Source organism: Mytilus trossulus, chromosome 3 (genome assembly GCF_036588685.1).
Source record: "Mytilus trossulus isolate FHL-02 chromosome 3, PNRI_Mtr1.1.1.hap1, whole genome shotgun sequence".
Lineage (NCBI taxonomy): Eukaryota > Metazoa > Mollusca > Bivalvia > Mytilida > Mytilidae > Mytilus > Mytilus trossulus.
The window spans coordinates 72,756,637-72,779,202 of NC_086375.1; the positions used below are offsets into that span (position 1 = coordinate 72,756,637).

Below are 22,566 nucleotides of genomic sequence, written 5' to 3' on the forward strand. Positions count from 1 at the left end.
TCTACATAAACCAACATCCTACTGGATATATCATGTCTCAATACTCCATAAACCAACATCCTACTGGATATGTCATGTCTCAATACTCCATAAACCAACATCCTACTGGATATGTCATGTCTCAATTCTACATAAACCAACATCCTACTGGATATATCATGTCTCAATACTCCATAAACCAACATCCTACTGGATATGTCATGTCTCAATACTCCATAATACAACAATCTACTGGATATATCATGTCTAAATACTCCATAAACCAACATTCTACTGGATATGTCATGTCTCAATTCTACATAAAGCAACACCCTACATGATATGTTATATCTCAATACTCCATAATACAACAACCTAATGGATAAGTTATGTCTAAGAACTTCATAAAACCACAACCTACAAGATATGGTATGTCTCAATACTCCATAAAACAACACCATACATGATATGTCATGTCTCAATACTCCAATAAACAACAATTTACTGGATATTTCATGTCATAATACTCCTTAAACCTACATCCTACATGATATGTCATGTCTCAATACTCCATAATACAACAATTTACTGGATATATCATGTCTCAATACTCAATAAACCAACATTCTACTGGATATGTCATGTCTCAATACTACATAAACCAACACCCTACATGATATGTTATATCTCAATACTCCATAAAACAACAACCTACATGATATGTCATGTCTCAATTCTACATAAAACAACATCCTTCTGGATATGTCATGTCTTCATAAAACAACAATCTACTAGATATGTCATGTCTCAATACTTCATAAAACAACACCCTACATGATATGCCATGTCTGCCATGTCTCAATACTCCATAAACCAACATCCTACTGGATATGTCATGTCACCATACTACATAAACCAACACCCTATATGAAATGTTATGTCTCAATTCTACAAAAAACAACATCCTACTAGATATGTCATGTCTAAAAACTTCATAAAACAACAACATACTGGATATGTCATGTCTTCATAAAACAACATCCTACTAGATATGTCATGTCTAAAAACTTCATAAAACAACAACCTACTAGATATGTCATGTCTCAATACGCTATAAAACAACAACCTACTAGATATGTCATGTCTCAATACTCCATAAACCAACATCCTACTGGATATGTCATGTCTTCATAAAACAACATCCTACTAGATATGTCATGTCTCAATACTTCATAAAACAACACCCTACATGATATGTCATGTCTCAATACTCAATAAAACAACAATCAACTGGATATATCATGTCTCAATACTCCATAAACCAACACCATACATGATATGTCATGTCTCAATACTCCATAAACCAACATCCTACTGGATATGTCATGTCTCAATACTACATAAACCAACACCGTACATGATATGTTATGTCTCAATTCTCCTTAAAACAACAACCTACTGGATATGTCATATCTAAATTCTCCAAAAAACAACATCCTACTGGATTTTGTATGTCTCAATACTACATAAAATAACATCCTACTAGATATGTCATGTCTCAATACTTCATAAAACAACACCCTACATGATATGTCAGTCTCAATACTCAAATAAACAACAATCTACTGGATATTTCATGTCTCAATACTACATAAATCAACACCCTACATGATATGTTATGTCTCAATTCTCCATAAAACAACAACCTACTGGATATATCATGTCTCAATACTCCATAAAACAACAACCTACTGGATTGTTCATGTCTGAATACTTCATAGAACAAAATCTACTGGATATGTCATGTCTAAAAACTCCATAAAACAACATCCTACTGGATTTTGTATGTCTCAATACTACATAAAATAACATCATACTAGATATGTCATGTCTAAGAACTTCATTAAACAACAACCTACAAGATATTTAATGTCTCAATACTTCATAAAACAACACCTTACATGATATGTCATGTCTCAATACTCCATAAAACAACAATCTACTGGATAAATCATGTCTCAATACTCCATAAACCAACATCCTACTGGATATGTCATGTCTCAATACTACATAAACCAACACCCTACTGGATATATCATGTCTCAATACTCCATAAACCAACACCCTACTGGATATGTCATGTCTCAATACTCCATAAACCAACATCCTACTGGATATGTCATGTCTACATACTTCATAAAACAACACCCTACATGATATGTCATGTCTCAATACTCCAATAAACAACAATCTACTGGATATTTCATGTCTCAATACTCCTTAAACCAACATTCTACATGATATGTCATGTCTCAATACTCCATAATACAACAATCTACTGGATATATCATGTCTCAATACTCCATAAACCAACATTCTACTGGATATGTCATGTCTCAATACTCCATAAACCAACATTCTACTGGATATGTCATGTCTAAATACTTCATAAAACAACATCCTACTGGATTTTGTATGTCTCAATTCTACACAAAATAACATCCTAATAGATATTTCATGTCTAAGAACTTCATAAAACAACAAACTACAAGATATGTCATGTCTCAATACTTCATCAAACAACACCTTACATGATATGTCATGTCTCAATACTCCATAAAACAACAATCTACTGGATATGTCATGTCTCAATACTCCATAAAACAACCAACTGGATATGTTATGTCTCAACACTACATAAAACAACATCCTTTTAGATATGTCATGTCTAAGAACTTCATTAAACAACAACCTACAAGATATGTCATGTCTCAATACTTCATAAAACAACCAACTGGATATGTCATGTCTCAATACTCCATAAAACAACAACCTCCTGGATTTGTCATGTCTAAATACTACAGAGCAAAATCTACTGGATATGTCATGTTTAAATACTCCAAAAAACAACATCCTACTGGATATGTCATGTCTCAATTCTTCATAAAACAACAACCTACATGATATGTCGTGTCTCAATACTCAATAAAACAACATCCTATTTGATATGCCATGTCTAAGAACTTCATAAAACAACAACCTACAAGATATGTAATGTCTCAATACTTCATAAAACAACATCCTACATGATATGTCATGTCTCAATACTCCATAAACCAACATCCTACTGGATATGGCATGTCTCAAAACTCCATAAACCAACATCCTACATGATATGTCATGTCTTAATACTCCATACAGCAAAATCCTACTGGATATGTCATGTCTCAATACTCCATAAACCAACATCCTACTGGATATGTTGTGTCTCAGTACTCCATAAACCAATATTCTTCTGGATATGTCATGTCTAAAAACTCCATAAAACAACATCCTACTGGATATGTCATGTCTCATTACTACATAAAACAACATTCTACTAGATATGTCATGTCTCAATACTCCATAAACCAACATGCTACTGGATATGTCATGTATCAATACTAAATAAAACATCCTACTGGATATGTCATGTCTTAATACTACATAAAACACCATCCTATTAGATGTCATGTCTAAGAACTTCATAAAACAACAACCTACTAGATATGTCATGTCTCAATACTTCATAAAACAACACCCTTCATGATATGTCATGTCTCAATACTCCATAAAACAACATCCTACTGGATATGTCATGTCTCAATACTACATAAAACACCATCCTATTAGATATGTCATGTCTAAGAACTTCATAAAACAACAACCTACTAGATATGTCATGTCTCAATACTTCATAAAACAACAACCTAATAGATATGTCATGTCTCAATACTTCATAAAACAACACCCTTCATGATATGTCATGTCTCAATACTCCATAAACCAACATCCTACTAGATATGGCATGTCTCAAAACTCCATAAACCAACATCCTTCTGGATATGTCATGCCTCAATACGACATAAAACAACACCCTACATGATATGTCATGTCTTAATACTCCATACAACAAAATCGTACTGGATATGTCATGTCTCAATACTCCATAAACCAACATCCTACTAGATATGTCATGTTTCAAAGCTCCATAAAAGAACATCTTACTGAATATGTCATGTGTCAGTACTTCATAAAACAACATCCTACTAGATATGTCATGTCTCAATACTTCATAAACCAACAACCCACAGGATATGCCATGTCTAAGTACTTCATAAAACAACATCCTACTGAATATGTCATGTCTCAATACTTCATAAAACAACAATCTACTTGATGTATCATGTCTCAATACTTCATAAACCAACAACCAACAGGATATGTCATGTCTGAGTACTTAATAAACAACATCCTACTGGATATGTCATGTCTCAATACTCCATAAAACAACAATCTACTGGATATGTCATGTATCAATACTCCATAAACCAACATCCTACTAGATATGGCATGTCTCAAAACTCCATAAACCAACATCCTACATGATATGTCATGTCTTAATACTCCATACAGCAAAATCCTACTGGATATGTCATGTCTCAATACTCCATAAACCAACATCCTACTAGATATGTCATGTTTCAAAGCTCCATAAAATAACATCTTACTGGATATGTCATGTGTCAGTACTTCATAAAACAACATCCTACTAGATATGTCATGTCTCAATACTTCATAAACCAAACAACCCACAGGATATGCCATGTCTAAGTACTTCATAAAACAACATCCTACTGAATATGTCATGTCTCAATACTTCATAAAACAACAATCTTCTTGATGTATCATGTCTCAATACTTCATAAACCAACAACCAACAGGATATGTCATGTCTGAGTACTTAATAAACATTATCCTACTGGATATGTCATGTCTCAATATTGCATAAAACAATATCCTACTGGATATGTCATGTCTAAGAACTTAATAAAATAACCTACTGGTTATGTCATGTCTCAGTACTTCATAAAACAACCACCTTCTGGATATGTCATGTTTCAATACTTCATAAAACACCAACCTACTGGATATGTCATGTTTCAATACCTCATAAAACAATATCCTTCTGGATATGGCATGTCTAAGAACTTAATAAAACAACAACCAACTAGATATATCATGTCTAAGCATTTCATAAAACAACAACCCACTGGATGTGTCATGTCTCAATACTTCAGAAAACAACAACATATCGGATATGTCATGTCTAAGAACTTCATTAAACAACAACCTACTGGATATGTCATGTCTATGAACTTAATAAAACAAAAACCTACTGGATATAATATGTCATAGCACATCATAAAACTTTTTCTCAAATTTTATTATTGTAAATATAATTATGTAAACAATTGCAACAATTAATAAATATACTACATAAATATTAAACAAAAAGCAAATATGTAACTGAATTAAATAGATAAAAAAGCTAGCCTATAGCACTGTAAATTACAAGAAAACAACATCTGTTTAATAAATGAATACAAGATGTTTAATGAGACCGTAGCAAAGATTGTCTGAAATAAGCTGCCAGTTGATACTCTTTAAAACTAAAAGAAAGTGCATTTAATTTGAAAGATCATCAGGAAGGATGTGTAAACAAAAAATAGATATATAACCACATGTGCTAAATAGTGAGAATCAAATAAATAAAAGACTTACTGCTATCATTAAATGTCAGGTAAACTTTAGAAGTTGAGGTGTAAAGCCATAGTATATATGAAACCAGAATATTCAGTATTGTTATCTATAAAAGGAAAGAATGAGACAGTTACCAAAAATAGAAGTCTTTTATAGATCGAAACCCAGTCTCTTATTAAGTCAGATATCATGATACAAAGTGCTAAAGACAATCAAACACACAAACTAGCAAACAAATGAAACAAAAAAAATGTTTACATTGTCACTATATATAGTGTAGTTTCAGAAAGCATGGAATAAATGATTAAACATTAAAGTAGGTTATATAGCTGCCAGTTACATGAAGGTAGCAATTTATCCGTACTTCAATAAATTGTTAAAAACGAACACTTTTTGGTTCTTAATGAAATATAAAATGTAATTTTTTTTAAATAAAGAAGTCTCAAAAGAACATTTGCAAGAACATGGAAAAGAAATCCATCTTCTATTCCTGAATAGAAAGATTGAGTAATTCATTTATAAAATGTCACTTACTTTGAAAACAGCTCCTCTAAAATTTCATTATCACAAAATTTATATACTAAATCCCTGAGAAAAAGTATAAATAACAAATATATCATGCATAAGTAAATGGTTATAGTTTTTCACCAGTATAAAAAGTGTATAACTTTATATTCAGTTGATTTTGTTGTAATTTTCAATAATAATTTCTGATAATGTAAGCATATTGTGATGAATTTATAAAGTCAGTTATATTAATTCTTTTATTTGATGGAGGTGACTAGTTTGATCTTTTCAGAATTTTTCCCCTGCTCATTATATCATTTCACAATTACACTGAAGTTTCTTTCACAAATCTGATGATAAAATGTATTACTCATGGTATTTTTAAAGTATATTCTCCATTTAAATATGGAAGGTAGGATAATAATTGAATTTCAATCTCTGTTTAAGTGAAATATGAGGAGGAATGCAATTTCATTTCATATTTTTTGTTCTGGTTTAAAACGTAATTGTCCCTCTCAATTTTCTACTTTTCATTTGGAGGTTAGTGAAGCAATTCAGAGGTATACATATCTATTTTCTTTGGCACGATTTAATTGTTACCTATTCCTCTGAAATGGACTTTTATATATACATATAACATATACAGGCACTGTTGAGATATATGCACAGATGAGTGATACAGATTGATTGTCATTGATTGATTTACATATACAATTTACTTGTTTCTAATAATACATAATTATAAATTAAAACAACAAATTATTTTATTGTGTAGTTAGAGTGCTGTCTATATACTGTGAAGTAAAAACAAATACAAAAAATGTATGGTTTACAAAAACATCTCACAAGTTTATTTATGATATAAACTTTATATAAAAAAAATGCAGTATGAAAAATTACTTTACAAAAATGCCTAAAAAATGTCTTTACAAAACTAAGCTTTAGGAAAAACAAAATAAATTACAAAACTCAGAAATACAACAAAACATTTTTTAACATTATTTAAGTCAACATTTGGATACATCTGGCTGATAACATTCCTCCAATAAACATACTCATTATAGTTGCTATAGATAAGCTATTTAATAGTCCCATACCAGATATCCCATGTCCACTGAAAAAAACAAAAAAGTTTGATGAGTAGAAACATTACTGTAATAATACACCTTCTTTCAAGAATACATGCAAGCATACTAAAGCAAATTATACAGATCTACTTTTTTATTTTCATACTTGTTTTGTTCATTTCTTTTAATTTTTTGTTTGCCATTGGAAGTTTGAAAACCAGATGACTAATATTCCAGAAATATGCTGAATTTTACAGCAAAGGTTTACTTATTGTTTAAGACTGTCTGTTTGTTTGTCTATAATTGCTTAAATCCACTTCTGGCTATCATGCTTTCAAACTTTTATATCTTTTGCTGTCCAAACTTTTATCTTAAGCATACCTAATTAATAAAATGAAGAATGGAAATAAAGATATGTCAAAGAAACAACTTAATCAAAGAGTAGAGAACAGCTGAGGGCCATCACTAGGCCTTCAACACAGCCAGAAAATCCTGCACCAAGAGGCGGGATACAGCTGGCATAAACAAACATGTGTACTAGATCAGTGAAAATGAATGTCACACTAAATTTTGAAACATATTGCTTGTACACACACCATTATCTTGTATAGTACAAAATCATAAACCAGAAGCACAGGGAGGCATTCTTCTAATTAAGATTATTCCATAAACATATCATGTGCATAAGAAATGGTATCTTGAAAAACTGACAACATATGCTACAAAACCTTAACATCTGATCCACAAAAATTTGTAGATTATTTTGCAAATCATGAAAGCAATAAAAAAGTACCTTGTGCAGCCTTCGGCAAGTCTTGCACCAACAATAATCAATACACCCCCAATGAAAGACATTAGTGCTGATTGGCCTTCTATAGTTCCAGACGTTCCCGACATTTGAGATGATAAACTGGCTCCATGGATGGCTGCAACAACAAACACGACCTAAAATAGAACATATACTCTGGTTGGTTTACATGATTTGATGGGAAATAACACATCATGTCAACCAATGGTTTTCAAATTTTAATATGTTATTACTAATAATAAAATGGGGTTAATTGGTAATTGATGATTTCAACTTTAACAATGACATTAAAAAGTTTAAGAAAAACCTGGTTTGCTGTCATTTTGTATTTATTTTTTAAGTGGAAAATAGCATCAAATATGACCTCTCAATAACTTTCTGTTTTTCAATTACATTTATAAAGGACAGACTCCCAATCTTTTATATTCAAGTTTGACAAACAGTCGGTTTATGTAAAAAAAAAAGTGTCTGTGCTTTTTTTTATGGTTTAAGGTGGCTCAGGCCTATTCAAAGTTTCTATCAGAAGTGCTGTATTTTTGGTTATTTTATTCTTTAAAGAAAATGAATCAAATTGGTTGGAAAAAAATAGGGGGTCACAGACCATTTAAGCTAAAAATTTTACTTTTAAACAGGTATGTAAAAGGGACCATTTTTCAATGAAATGATAGGGAAAAAAGAGGTGTTGACATATTTTTATCGGAATATCAAAAAATCGTTCTATGACAAATGGTCCAAAACTGTAATATGAAAAGCTGGAATATAGCTTCAAAGAATGAGCCAATAAAAACACAGGTAACCGATAAGGGAAACAAAATATTTTGCCTTAACACCCAAATTTTGGTGGGAAAATGGTGAAAATGGGAGAAAAGTCATTTTGACCATTTAACAAATACGGTTAATAACGAAAATATTCTATTAGTCACATAACTACAATGATTTAACATTTCTAATCAATCAAAATATTTAAAAAAATTATATCAAATTTACAACAAATACTTTTGAAATTCATGCCTGAAATTATGCGCTGTCAAATAGACATTGATATTAAACTTCATTTATCAAAAAAAGACTTCTTTATCCTAAATTTTTGTTAAAGAAAATAATTATTTTATGCTTTATTTGGTTTAAAACTTTTCATATAAAAGACTTACTTGCCACCAATTAGCCAATCCTGATTTAAATTTGACAAGATATGGCACTATTTGTTTCATTTTGTCTGTCATTAAAACTTGTGCTGTCACTGTACAATAACTGCTACTAGCACCTACAAAATTCAATCAATTTAGCATGTCATTGTTGTTACAGTTTAATAAATTACAAGGTCTATGTTGTATAAAAAAAGAAATATATATCTTTCAGCATATTTTAAAGTTACATGAAGTTTTTTCATTGTAATCATAAATTTTGAAATCAATATTCTATGTCAATATAAAATAGTGTACAGAAAAAAACGCCTCAGACAGAATTTCAACTTTCCTTTTTACATTTCCACATTTATATCAATGAGTTTTTTATTCAATATACGAGATACAAATAGGAGACTGTTATCATGATGCACTAACCTAATGTTAAAAATGCTGCAAAATAAAATTCTTGTGTTCTTTGCAATCTTTGAGAACTTTTTTAGGAGGCTCGCAGGTACAAAAAATTCAGCAAAAAATTAAACATTTGTTTTTTTCATTACAAATTTTATTTATTTCACTTTTATTTTTAATTTTATGATATGGTACAAAAATCAACCACAAAAGTTGAATCGGTTTGGCCCCAGATAACTTTTAAAATGTTTATTTTATTGAAAAAGCTCCAAATTATCTCCCTTTGGTGCAAAAATGCCATTTTTTGACATTAAAAATTGAAATACCTTCTTTTAACTCATCTGTGACCTATATTTTTATTATTGTTTGCAAATAAGCTGAACATAAACTAAATAACTGTACAATTTAAACAATTTCTGTACTTTAGTTCTTTTTTTATTTCAATATTACCTCTATTTCTCCTATTAGTTCAACAGAAAAAAAAAAATTAACAAAATTGTATGCTTCTTTCCGAGGCAGATTGTGAGCTTAAATGAACGATGACCCCATTTTTTAATTTCATTTTTCTATTAAGTATATGATAAAGTTATTTTATAAATAAATATAGCGAAATCCTATATTAGATTTTTTTTTATTTATACCCGTGAGCCCCCTTAGGCCAGTAAAAATCAAATTTAGAACCCAACCTATACATAATTCACTATGTCAAGTCAGTTTGAAAAGATATATCCCCAATAAAATTCTAAAAAAACAGTTTCTCTTTTCAGGAAAAACTTATTTTTCCTAGAGCTTAGGAACAGGCACTCGTCTCAGAATTTTTGTTTCCTATATACCTTTATATAACAGGTATATAGGAATATTTTTTTCTGAGACGAGTGCCAGTGAGCTTAGTTCACAAATATGAACCCCATGTTTCATAGGAACTAGAACATGGCTTTGCTTACAAATTGAAAACAAGCCTGTCAAGTTAGAATAACATATTTTTTAATCTTATCCAGTAAATTATCAAGAAACGGCTTTGATTCGAAATAATACTAAAGTACATGAGATTTCTGAAATATTCAAGTTCAAAACTAAGTATTCGTTTTGGACCTGAACATTTCTTTTCTCAAATATTGTAGACGTCATCATTTTATCATTATTATTATTATAACATTTTCTATAATATAACTTACCCAGAAGTCCACCTACTATCAGGATCAATGGAACCTCAAGACTTCCAACTATCAATCCAGTGAAAAATGGTGGCCAACTCGATGCTTCCCACATGCTAGTACTCTCTGAATCCTTCAAATATGTGCAAAACAGAACAGAAAGGTTTACCAATACTCTGAATTATATTTACACATCAATTTGTACATTAACACTCTTTATTTAGGTGTTTATAAGTATAAACCTTTGGTCTGTACAGACAATAAATGAAAAAAAAAGTATCTGTGTAACTTGCAGCTATGTATAGTGAAAGTACTGTAGCAACATTATTGATTTATACTGGACTACATTGTATAGTTTATCAAATGATATATTAAGAGAGTAATTCTTAGAAAATTGTGACTTTGACTCAGGGGATACACAAAACACATTCCTAATTCAGTTTTAGTTTATCTATAAGGATATATCTTATATAAACTGACTCGCATTGATGACTTGTCTGAGATTTTTTTACAGCTGTTAGTTAAAATATTCTGGCAGTTTGATTTGAAAAAACAAATAGCAATTTGGTAAGAGTTTTTAATGAACTGAAACACTAAAAATCAAAGTCAGAGTAATTCACCTTTATTTGCATACAAAAAAGTTCCAAACAAACCTTGACTTCAGTATCCCAGGGATAAGCTATTTCAAGTGTAAAGACAATAACACTTAATATGGCTGCCACAGGAATTGCTGAAGTATGATATGGGGAGCCTAACACATGGAATAGACTGAAATATAATAAAACAATGGTGATAACACTTAATATGACTGCCATGTGTATGTGAAGTTGTGAGTAAGAACCACGGTTTACACATCAATAACCTTTAGAAAAAATGTGTTTAAGGGGGCTCGCGGGTCTAAATCATTTTTTTTTATTTAATATAAGATTTCGCCATATTTTTCTATAAATGAACTTTATCTTATTCCTAATAGAAAAATGAAATAAAAACATGGGGTCACCGTTCATTTTTTGCTCACAATCTGCCTTCCAAAGAGACATACATTTTTGTTTATGTAACTTTTTTCTGTTGAACAAATAGGAGAAATAGCGGTAATATCAAATAAAAAAAGAACTAAATTACAGAAATCGATAAAATTTTAGAATTATTTAGTTTTTGTACAGCTTATTTGAAAACAACAATAAAAAATATAGGTCACCGATGAGTTAAAAATGATATTTCAATTTTAATGCCAAAAAATGGCATTTTTGCACCAAAGGGAGACAATTTGGAGCTTTTTCAATGATATCTACATTTTAAAAGTCACCTGGGGCCAACACGTATTGATTGTTTGGAATGATTTTTGTACCATATGATAAAGTAACAACTTCTTAAGGTAACTAATAATATTTGTAATGAAAAATAAATGTTTGAATTTTTTCTGAAAATTTTATACCTGAAAGCCTCCTTAAATCCTAATAATTCTTAAGCGCTTAAATATTCGCAATTTCTTATTAACATTTGTTTGTGTAAAGGCTTCTAAAATTACCATCACATGCACAACTGACAGGTCGTAACTAAGGAGTTGGCCACCATATTGACTTTTTTAAATTCAGGAATGTTCTATAAATCCAACAGAAATTAAAATAAAATAGCACCTACCTCCAAAATATCATTTTAATGAGGTATTATCCGAATTTTAAGCGTTAACGTAACGAAGTAATCTTTCTAAAGTTTTTATTCGGATAACGTCGTATTTGTCATGACGTAAATTCACCAAATCGTTCATGAAAATTCGCAGAATTTTATTTAAATCTTATTTGTATACATTTTTCGATGCTTTAGTGCATTTAATTTATTTATTTTTTGTTATATATGCATTAGAATAGATACAACTGTTATACATCTGTTTTTTAATCTCAATTTGCTGAAAATCCCAGTATCCCTGCAAGAATATGCATCGCGCAGGAATAGATTATGAAAGTAGTTTCGGAAACATGGTTTATCGAAGTGTAAACCAAGAGAAAATTTGGTACTGACCAATCCAATTCAAGTATTTACAGATATGCAAATCATATAAGAATTATTGCAATATAATCCAACTTTTAGATTAAGGGTACAAACTTTACATTTATATTCATATTTAGTTATACACCAACATTTAATATCTGCACCAATATTTGTTGGTATCAATTAAAAAAAAAATCCATCATGAAATAATATCCTTCATACTTTTAACAGACTGATAAGTTATAAGCTTAGAGAAAAATATACAATGTACATACAACTGATATTTGACTGGTTTGTTTGGTTTAGTTAATGACATCAATGTTGGTTCCAAGACTCCATATAACAATGCCCCAGCTAAAGTTCCAAGTAGTGTATACACTGTAAAAAAGTATTATAACATATTAAATCACAGTTGTGTCTTGACAGATCCTTTAAAAAAGCAAACTTGAGTACACACTTTGTGTGAATCTATAAAACCTTAAATAAAGTTCAGAGTGACTACTTTTCATATCAGTGAAAACATTCTTAAATTTGACTTACTATCATCAAATCTCCAATCACCAACGAATTTTCCTTGTTCATACATAAGTTTTCAATTTAATAATGTAATAAACTGATGACAATCATGACAATGTAACTTTGTATTTTCTCCCCCAAGATACCATTAAATAAACTGGTGCTCCAAAATCCAAGTGAAAAAATACCACAAAATATTGAAATAATCATAATCATTTTATCCCATTGTAGCTGTAAAATGTTTTTTTTTTATAATTTTTTTTACTACCAAATAAGTGACAAATTGGTTAAAATATATTAAAATGTGGGATTAGGTCTTTGGTTATTTTGTATATATTAGTTCATCTTATACGTATATAATTATATGTATACTTTTATACATTTTCCTGTTAGTGCAATATTGTTAATTCAAGATGATCCTGTAAATGTGGTTTTATATCTTGACTCCTTTTCATTATCTACATCTTAATTGCAATCTTCTATAGAACAAGACGACATAATAAGGAGCATATATATACTTTACTTACCAGCATTCTGTGTACCTGTACCAAGCTGAGCAAATACAACACCTGGACACTGAAAAAATGTAAATATAGCTTAAGTCTTTATCTTATAACTCAAAATAAAACTGAAGTGAAGGAATCAGTATGTTTTCAACAATATTTCATCTGATGTTGTTTCATAACCAATATATATTCTTTTACAATTATATTCAAATTTGAACTTAAATATAGAATTATTGCAATATTTTTGAATTTATCAACACATGAAATAGCAATGTTTACTGATGACTGAATACAAATATTGGTTCATTCCCCCCAAAAAATCAATAAAAGCAATGGAAAACTTCATTATATCTGCAATCAATCTGTAATGTTTCAAGTAACTGGATGGAAAACTGTGGGAGGAGTTGATAACACAATATTGTTTTTTGTAAACTTTGCTGAAAATGAAAAAGTTATTAAAAAAAATTTAGAAAAAATTGCAGCTGCACAACTTCAACATGTGTGTAATCTTTCTGTGAAATTTCAGTGATATTGATTGAAAACTGTAACTGTAAGAGAAGTTGATTACAAAAAATGGTCCAATCTTTCATAAATATTGCTTGAAAAATTACTAAGATCACAAGTCTTAAAAAATATGATGCCCATTAGGAAAAAACACCTAACATCTCAGCGAGGACTTACTGTTCCACCTAATGCCATTCCAATTCCAAGGATAAAACCACCTAATATCACAGTCATATAGCCTTTTCCTTGTAAGTCATTCACCAAAGTCTGTCTAGCACTCAGAAATTTCTGTCTGGTAAATGGCAGCATAGACAACACAGACATACAGAACATACCTGAAACAAAGAAAACAAGGTTATAACTAAAACAAAGAAAACAAGGTTATACCTAAAACAAAGAAAACAAGGTTATACAAGTATGAGCAATTGTAAGGATATCTTCCTTCTGAGTATTAATTTGTGATTTTGTTCAAGCTCTCACATGAAAACTTCTCTTCCATGGTTTATTGAATTTTGAAACACTATTTAGATTGTACAATGTACTATCTTCATTATTTGGGCTATTTGTCATTTCATTTATTAATTTAAAATTAAATTCCTTAAAATTTACGAAACTTTTGCCATTTCAGTACACTTGCTTACCTTAGTCAATACAAATCCTTTTGATTTTTTTTTAGAATTTACCTAAAACATGGTACCATGCATACATTTCACTGGGATATATACGTATATAAATGAATAGAATAACATTTTGATAGAAAATTTTATCTAATAAGTACTTTCGGTCAGGTGGGGAGGTGGAGATGTTAGCACTGCTTAGTAGACATTTTGTTTATATTGCCCGGTCAACAAAAGGAAACAAGAACTGTATCTTACAGTACATATAAACTCATTCTATATTACTATCAACTCTGTTCATATGGTTAGGAAAATGACACAAATATCAGGGCATCAATTCCACAGGTGAAAATGTAAGCTAAAAAAGTGTCCCATGAAATTGTGTCCTCTAGAACATTATTTCACAGTTCGTCTGTGAAATTTTGTTCATGGGACAGAATACCACATTTGTAAACTATAAAATAGTGTCTCCCTTAGTGAAAAATTGTCCCTAGTACTTGCACATAATTTCATGGATGTTTTATTAAAATATGTCACAAAGGACAATATTTCATAGTGTAGCTATTTTTTTCTGTTCCTAAAGAAGGGAAATAATTTAGAAATCATTAAAATGTTTTAATCAATTAGTTAAATTATAATTGAAATTTAAATAAAGACAACACAGATATTAACAAAAAAGGAAAGTGATGAATATAAACAGCTGTATGATTGTGTGTGATGGTTTATAATACCCTCAAGAATTTGAAAATAATGATAGATCATTAAGAAGGAAGGCAAAGCAGTTTCAAATTAAAAACAATGAAATGTATTATATACATGTTGACAAAAAAACACTTGTAAGAGAAAACATAAAAACTTGTAATTCATAAGGACAAATTGAAACAAGACCGAAAGGTATGTGCAAGAAGAAACGGCAATCAAGCATTTATGAATATTATTCATGACATTTTTGATCTTGCTAAAAAGGACAATTCAAAGATGTTAAAACAATTCATAGATTCCTATTATATTAAATAACAAATGTCAATTTAGTCTTTTTATTTTTTGTTAAATATTTTTTATGGTATTAGACAAGAGTTTTATGCAATATGGACATGATTTCACTCGAAAAAAGTCCAACGAAGGTCACAATAGAATCTCTTGTCAAGGAACACTTTTACATAGAAGTGGACAATATTTTATAATAAAATTATGTCCTGGACCAAATTTCATAGGCCTTATCTGTGACATTTTGTCCATGGGACATCATTTCATGGGGGACACTATTTAATCCTACACTAATAGTACCAGGCAACAATGTTTATATATAGATTCCTGCACTGCAACAAGTGTATTACGATATTTCTCCACTCGAGACAGTTAAATTTTATTATTTAAAGCGTGAGGCTTGCCGAACTCTTAAAATAACTAAAATTTAACTGTCGAGAGTGAAAAAATATCGTAATACACGAGTTATAGTGTCGGAATCTGTTTCTCTAATGATTTTTATCCTTCTTTTTCAAAGATTTCAGAAACTTGTGTTCTTTATATGCGACGTCATCAGGCATTGCCGCCTATTTTCATGACGTCACAATAGAAAAATTTAGAAGAAAACAAAACATTTAGACGTCATAATCAAATTTCTACTAATCATTTGCCAAGAACAGATTTTTCACTAGTGAGGAGAAATATTTTTCTCACACCGGTCAGGAAATGTGAAAATAGCACAAAAATTAGAGAATTGAAGTTCTTAACTATCTGTTTCAAGGCGCTGCTAAGATGTCACATGTAAACTCAATTTGTAACCCTAAAATTGTCAATTGATGTTTGCAAATATTAAAAAAACATATCTGTATTATCTTCTAAGTAACAAACCTGAAATTACAGCTGATAAAAACATCTTCAGCATAACAAATCTCTTCATTGACATTTGATCAACTACAACTGATGGTTCAAATACTGTAAGGACAAATAGTTTTGTACATGTATTATATTTAAAATATTCATCATAATCTAAATATATTGAAGTAAGATAATCATCCCAATTACCTATACTCACATTTGTACTTTGCTAGGATTTGGTATTTATAAATATATAATTTCTATCAGTGGCAAAGCATATATCATGTATATGACAATTAGAAAATATTAAAATGTACAAACATTTAAGAATTGAATGCTCCTTTTTGTAACTTTATTAGGGTGTAAAAGCGTTGACCAAAGTACAATTTGTATGAAGCGCGGTCAACGCTTTTACAATCCTATGCAGTTACAAAATGAAGCATTCAATACTTATAGTTACATTTTTAGCTATGATTTTGAAAACACATTTTTTTTTAATTAATTCACCTATGCACTTTATTGTGTGACCACGTGTTATCATGAATGATTTAAGTTTTATTGAGTGATGCAATTGCTTAAGAAATAACATGTGATGTGCAGTTAGCCAATCAGAATAAAGTATTATAATGAAACATACATCTAATGTAATTATTGAAAAATAAATTTCTATTTCAACTTATATATATATATCACTAAAACTGTCAGAGAGAGAGCAAACCTTCTAATATAATTGGTTTAACTTTTAATTTAAATGCAACAAAATTGACTATGCTAATTCTAAATCTGTTTGTTGATATTTTACACAAAGAACTAAAAAATGGCATGAAATAATAGATTATTAAATACCAGTAAATCATGAGCAACAGAAAATTCTGACATCAAGATATCATTTTAAATAAGGTAACAGCATCTGACACAAAATAAAATCAGGTTTTACAGTTTAATTTTCCCTAAGACATATTTTTGTAAGATACTAAATACATTATAGCATTTGATGGTTTATTTTTTATTCTGATTTCTCTCTATTTTAGTTCATTTTACGGGGAAAAAAAATCCATTGTAAAATCTCTGAAAATTCCATTATGCTGCTTTAAATTTTTTTTTTCAATCCATGTCATAAACAACTTCCAGCTTACCTCTTCCCTTTTCAATAACAAATCCAAAGATTTCCCCACAAATAAAAACTGTGCATCCAATTAATATCCCTCTGAAGGAGCCAACAGAGGGTGGTGTTGATTGAGTCTGTATACCTGTCATTCTGTTAGAACCAATCATGGTGCATCACTTTACCCTAAAATAAAATAAATTTGTCTTTAGAGGATAATAATTATGAGTGTTTATCTTTAAGAAACATACATGTGTGAACATTGAAATGTCTCAACTTCTATACTGATAATGACTACATATTTATTTAGAATTAAGGTCAACCAGCATATATTACAATAAAATTGAAAATAGAAATGGTGAACAGGTCAAACAGAATATATACATTTATCAATGATCTAAGGAAATAGTATCATGATAAATGAATCTTGTCAAAACCACTATCCCACATTATATAGTTGACCGGAAACTTAGTAAAGTTATAATAATTGAAAATTAAACATGTAACTGGTAAATAAAATGAAAAACTTATTGATCATGAAATAGTACTCTAGTATCTTGACCGAGTATTCAAGTATTAATTTCAGATATGTTGACATCCCTATATTATATAGATTATAAGATATTATATATAGTGTATTAGATATCTTATATAGCTTATAAGATATCTCATATATTTTATGAGATATCTTACAGAGTTAAAATTTTACAAAATTATTAAAAATTGACTATAAAGGGCAATAACTCCTTAAGGGGTAATGAACTTTTTGGTCTTGTTGACTTATTTGTGGATCTTACTTTGCTGAACATTATTGCTGTTTATAGTTTATCTCTATCTATAAAAATATTCAAGATAATTACCAAAAATCAAAATTTCCTTAAAAATTTCCAATTCAGGGGCAGCAACCCATCAACCAGTTGTCAGATTCATCTAGAATTTCAGGGCAGATAGATCTTGACTTGCAAAACAATTTAACCCCATGTCTGAATTGCTCTTATTACTTTGGTTTCAGTTATAAGCCAAAATCTACATTTTACCCCTATGTTCTATTTTTAGTCATGGTGGCCATCTTGGTTGGTTGGCAGGGTCACCGCACACATTTTTTAAACAACATACCTCAATGATGTTAATGGCCAAGTATGCTTAATTTTGGACCAGTTGTTTTAGAGGAAAAGATTTTTGTAAAAGATCAGAAAAAATTACGAAAAATTGGTAAAAAATTACTATAAAGGGCAATAACTAACGACGGACGACGATGACACGGGACGCAGAGTGATGAGAAAAGCTCACTTGGCCCTTCGGGCAAGGTGAGCTACAAATGTGATGCACACTTGAAATAACTGGCTATGCATGTTATTCAGGTTGCACCACATTTTTTATGTTATTTCTCCATAGACAGAAAAAATATTACAGTCATTCCTTAAATAAATATATCTGGCCGATCCAGAAATTTTTATAGGGGGTGGGGGTCACTGACTGCCTAAGAGGGGACCCACTCTAGTCAATCTCCAGTGATTTCCTATATAATCAACCATTTCTGTTCCCACAAAAGGGGGGGGGGGAGGGGCAGGGCAACTGAAATTCCCTCAAAATCCACCTCTGAAAGATATCATATATGGTCAGATCATATACTAGAAGTGAAGGTATGTTATTGTAAATACTCTTTTGTTCCGATTTTGGAAAGTTCTGGGCAGAAAGAATTAACTAGCCGAAAAGTTCCAGAGGAACTTTTTGACTAGTTACTTTGTTCTTCCTCTGGTTTAAAAGTTCCACCAGAACAAAGTGACTAGTTGAAAAGTTCCAACGGAACATTTCAACTAGTTAGAAAGTTCCTTTTTGCCAAATTAGTCAAAACCGGAACTAACAAACTAGCCCAAAAGTTCCAACGGAACTTATCAACCAGTCACAAAGTTCCATGTTCCAAGTAAAAGCACAACATATTACCTTTGAATCTTTTCAAAGGGGAACAAAGATACTAGCCACAAAAGTCAAACGGAACTTATCAACTAGTCACAAAGTTCCTCTTTGTCAAATAAGTCTAAAACGGAATTAACAAACAAGTCAAAATTACCAACAGATTTTATCAACTAGTCAGACAGCTACATTCAGAGAATTGACCAAAAAGGGAAGAACATATCATCATTGGACTTTTAAAAAACGAAACCAAGAGACTACAAGACAATAGCCACAAATGCCAAACGGAACTTATCAAATAGCTACTGTAACAAAGTTCCTCCTTAATCGGTGAATTAGCCCAAACTGGAAATAGCGAACTAGCTTCAAAATTCAAACGGAAATTATAATTATCAACTAGTCACACAGTTCTGTTTATAGTTGTTGTTCCAAGCAATAACAAAACTAAAATACCATAACCTGATTTTTATAACTTATGTTTTATAATAATGTTCCGACACGATGTAACTAGTCGTTCTGTTCCGCCAGAGCTAATCAACTAGCTTAATTGTTCCGGGACAAGTTTTCAACTAGCTACTTTTCCCAGAACTTGTCCACTGCACTCGGAATAAAACAACAGTTGGAAAGTTCTATCGGAACGAAATAACAATTTGAAAAGTTCCACCAGAACAAAGTAACTGACGGAACATAGTGGCTGTTACAAATACACCTTATCGCTAATTCCGGCTGACATGGCCGCTTGAACTTTTGATATGCATACACCAATCACTTTTCCATTGTGGTGTCAGATATTTTGTATTGTGAAGTCAAAATTTTACTGTCCAGTAACGGCAGACAAATAGCGATACGGTGTATACTCATAATAGCACGAAAGCTCATGAGACCAAGATATATTTATTATATGAGATCTCTTAAAAATTAAATAAATAGTAAAACATAATGATACCCTATTTAAAATTCTTAAAAGTTTAATTCTATTTAAGAAATAGATTAAGTGTATAAGATTTTTGAAAAAAATTATAAAATTTTACAAATAATTGACATTGTGAAAAATTACTTTCAATTAAATAAAATTGAGAATGGAAATGGGGAATGTGTCAAAGAGACAACAACCCGACCAAATAAAAAAACAACAGCAGAAGGTCACCAACAGGTCTTCAATGCAGCGAGAAATTCCGGCACCCGGAGACGTCCTTCAGCTGGCCCCTAAACAAATACATGTATATACTAGTTCAGTGATAATGACCGCCATACTAATTTCCGAATTGTACACAAGAAACTAAAATTAAAATAATCAAGACTAACAAAGGCCAGAGGCTCCTGACTTGGAACAGGCGCAAAAATGCAGCAGGGTTAAACATGTTTGTGAGATCTCAACCCTCCCCCTATACCTCTAACCAATGTAGAAAAGTAAACGCATAACAATACGCACATTAAAATTCAGTTCAAGAGAAGTCCGAGTCTGATGTCAGAAGATGTAACCAAAGAAAATAAACAAAATGACAATAATACATAAATAACAACAGACTACTAGCAGTTAACTGACATGCCAGCTCCAGACTTCAATTAAACTGACTGAAAGATTATGATTTCATCATATGAACATCAGGCACAATCCTTCCCATTAGGGGTTTAGTATCATACCATCATAACATATATGAGAACATAACCTGTGTCATGCCAACAACTGTTTTTAGAATAAATGTGTTTAGTTCCGACGCAAAGACCTTATCAGTGACTCAATATTAACGCCAAAATATGCAATCTTTAATGACTTGACAACAGTATCGTAATTATATCCCTTCTTAATAAGTCTATTCAAAGGTTTTGTAAGTTTCTGAGGTGAATACTGACACCTTTGTGCTTTATAAAGAATATTTCCATAAAAAATTGGATGTGAAATACCTGAACGTATAAAATGTCTGCATGTTGAGCTATATTTAAGAATGATGTCTTTATACCGATGATAAAATTTAGTAAATGTTTTGACTAGTTTGTGATATCGAGACCCTGGTGTAATAATTTTTCAGTAATACATAAATTTCTCTCGTTTAAATCTAAAACATTGTTACATACACGAGCGAATCGTACAAGTTGAGATATATAAACACCGCAAGATGGTGACAAGGGAACGTTACCATCTAAAAACGGATAATTAACGATAGGAAATGAAAAATCATCCCTTTGATCATAAATTTTAGTATTCAGCTTTCCGTTAGTGATATAGATATCAAGATCGAGGAAAGGGCAGTGATCATTATTAGTATTAGCTTTATACACCTTATCGCTATTCCCACTTGACCCGAGAATCTGTCCCGCTTGAACTTTTGACGTCATACAACAATCTCTTTTCCATTGTGGCGTCAGATATTTTCTTTTATGACGTCAAAATTTTACGGGAACTTGTGTGATGTCCAGTAATGGCGGACAAATAGCGATAAGGTGTATTTAAAGTAAGTTCAGCAGGATAAATTTCATTAATATACATACTGAAGTCGTCATTATTGAGAGACAAAATATCATCCAAATATCTAAAAGTATTATTAAATTTGTTTATCAGATGTTGTTTTGATGGGTCTTTGCTTATTTATAAAGTTTATGAATAATGGGCAATAACTCTTTGTTTAAAATTGTACAGATTTTTCAACTTTGCAGATGAAACTTGCTTCTTGTGTTACACTTTATATGTGTGTTATTGTGATGAAAGTTGACTATGCCCTTATGAAGAGTACCTGATGGGATAAATTTTTTGAGTGTTTGTTTACTAAAATTACTTCCCTTGAACCAAAAAAATAGCCATTCACCAAATCAGAATAAAACACCAAACCCACCACATACAAGTTTGGTTTAAAGAAAATTGGATAAAATAATAAGTTGATTTGAATATGAAAAATGATCATTACAATTAGTCATAACCATTTTGAGACAAACATTACTATGTGACGGACAAAAAAAAAAGTG

General features: G+C 30.6%; 1 protein-coding gene across 2 annotated transcripts; it reads right to left on the bottom strand.

Annotated features, from left to right (window-relative positions):
- Positions 1 to 5,455: 5,455 nt before the first annotated feature.
- Positions 5,456 to 22,561, bottom strand: LOC134712339 (thiosulfate transporter TsuA-like). Of its 2 annotated transcripts, none has more exons than XM_063573794.1 (11): positions 22,537 to 22,561; positions 17,723 to 17,877; positions 16,620 to 16,703; positions 14,326 to 14,483; positions 13,666 to 13,714; positions 12,898 to 13,000; positions 11,287 to 11,401; positions 10,655 to 10,766; positions 9,096 to 9,208; positions 7,930 to 8,081; positions 5,456 to 7,183 (listed from the first exon to the last, which is right to left on the bottom strand). In XM_063573794.1, the coding sequence occupies exons 2-11, from the start codon at positions 17,859 to 17,861 to the stop codon at positions 7,072 to 7,074; spliced, it is 1,137 nt and encodes a 378-aa protein (XP_063429864.1). In that variant the 5' UTR covers positions 17,862 to 17,877; positions 22,537 to 22,561; the 3' UTR covers positions 5,456 to 7,071. The 2 variants fall into 2 exon arrangements, with proteins under 2 accessions (XP_063429864.1, XP_063429863.1); XM_063573793.1 differs by lacking the exon at positions 22,537 to 22,561 and adding an exon at positions 22,338 to 22,419.
- Positions 22,562 to 22,566: the final 5 nt, after the last annotated feature.

Coding starts and splice junctions, on each gene's coding strand:
- LOC134712339 (XM_063573794.1), bottom strand. CDS start 17,861: ATGATTGGTTCTAACAGAATGACAGGTATACAGACTCAATCAACACCA. Junction 16,704..17,722: donor TGTTATTGAAAAGGGAAGAG/GTAAGCTGGAAG, acceptor TTGTCCTTACAG/TATTTGAACCATCAGTTGTA. Junction 10,767..11,286: donor CCTGGGATACTGAAGTCAAG/GTTTGTTTGGAA, acceptor ACATATTTGAAG/GATTCAGAGAGTACTAGCAT.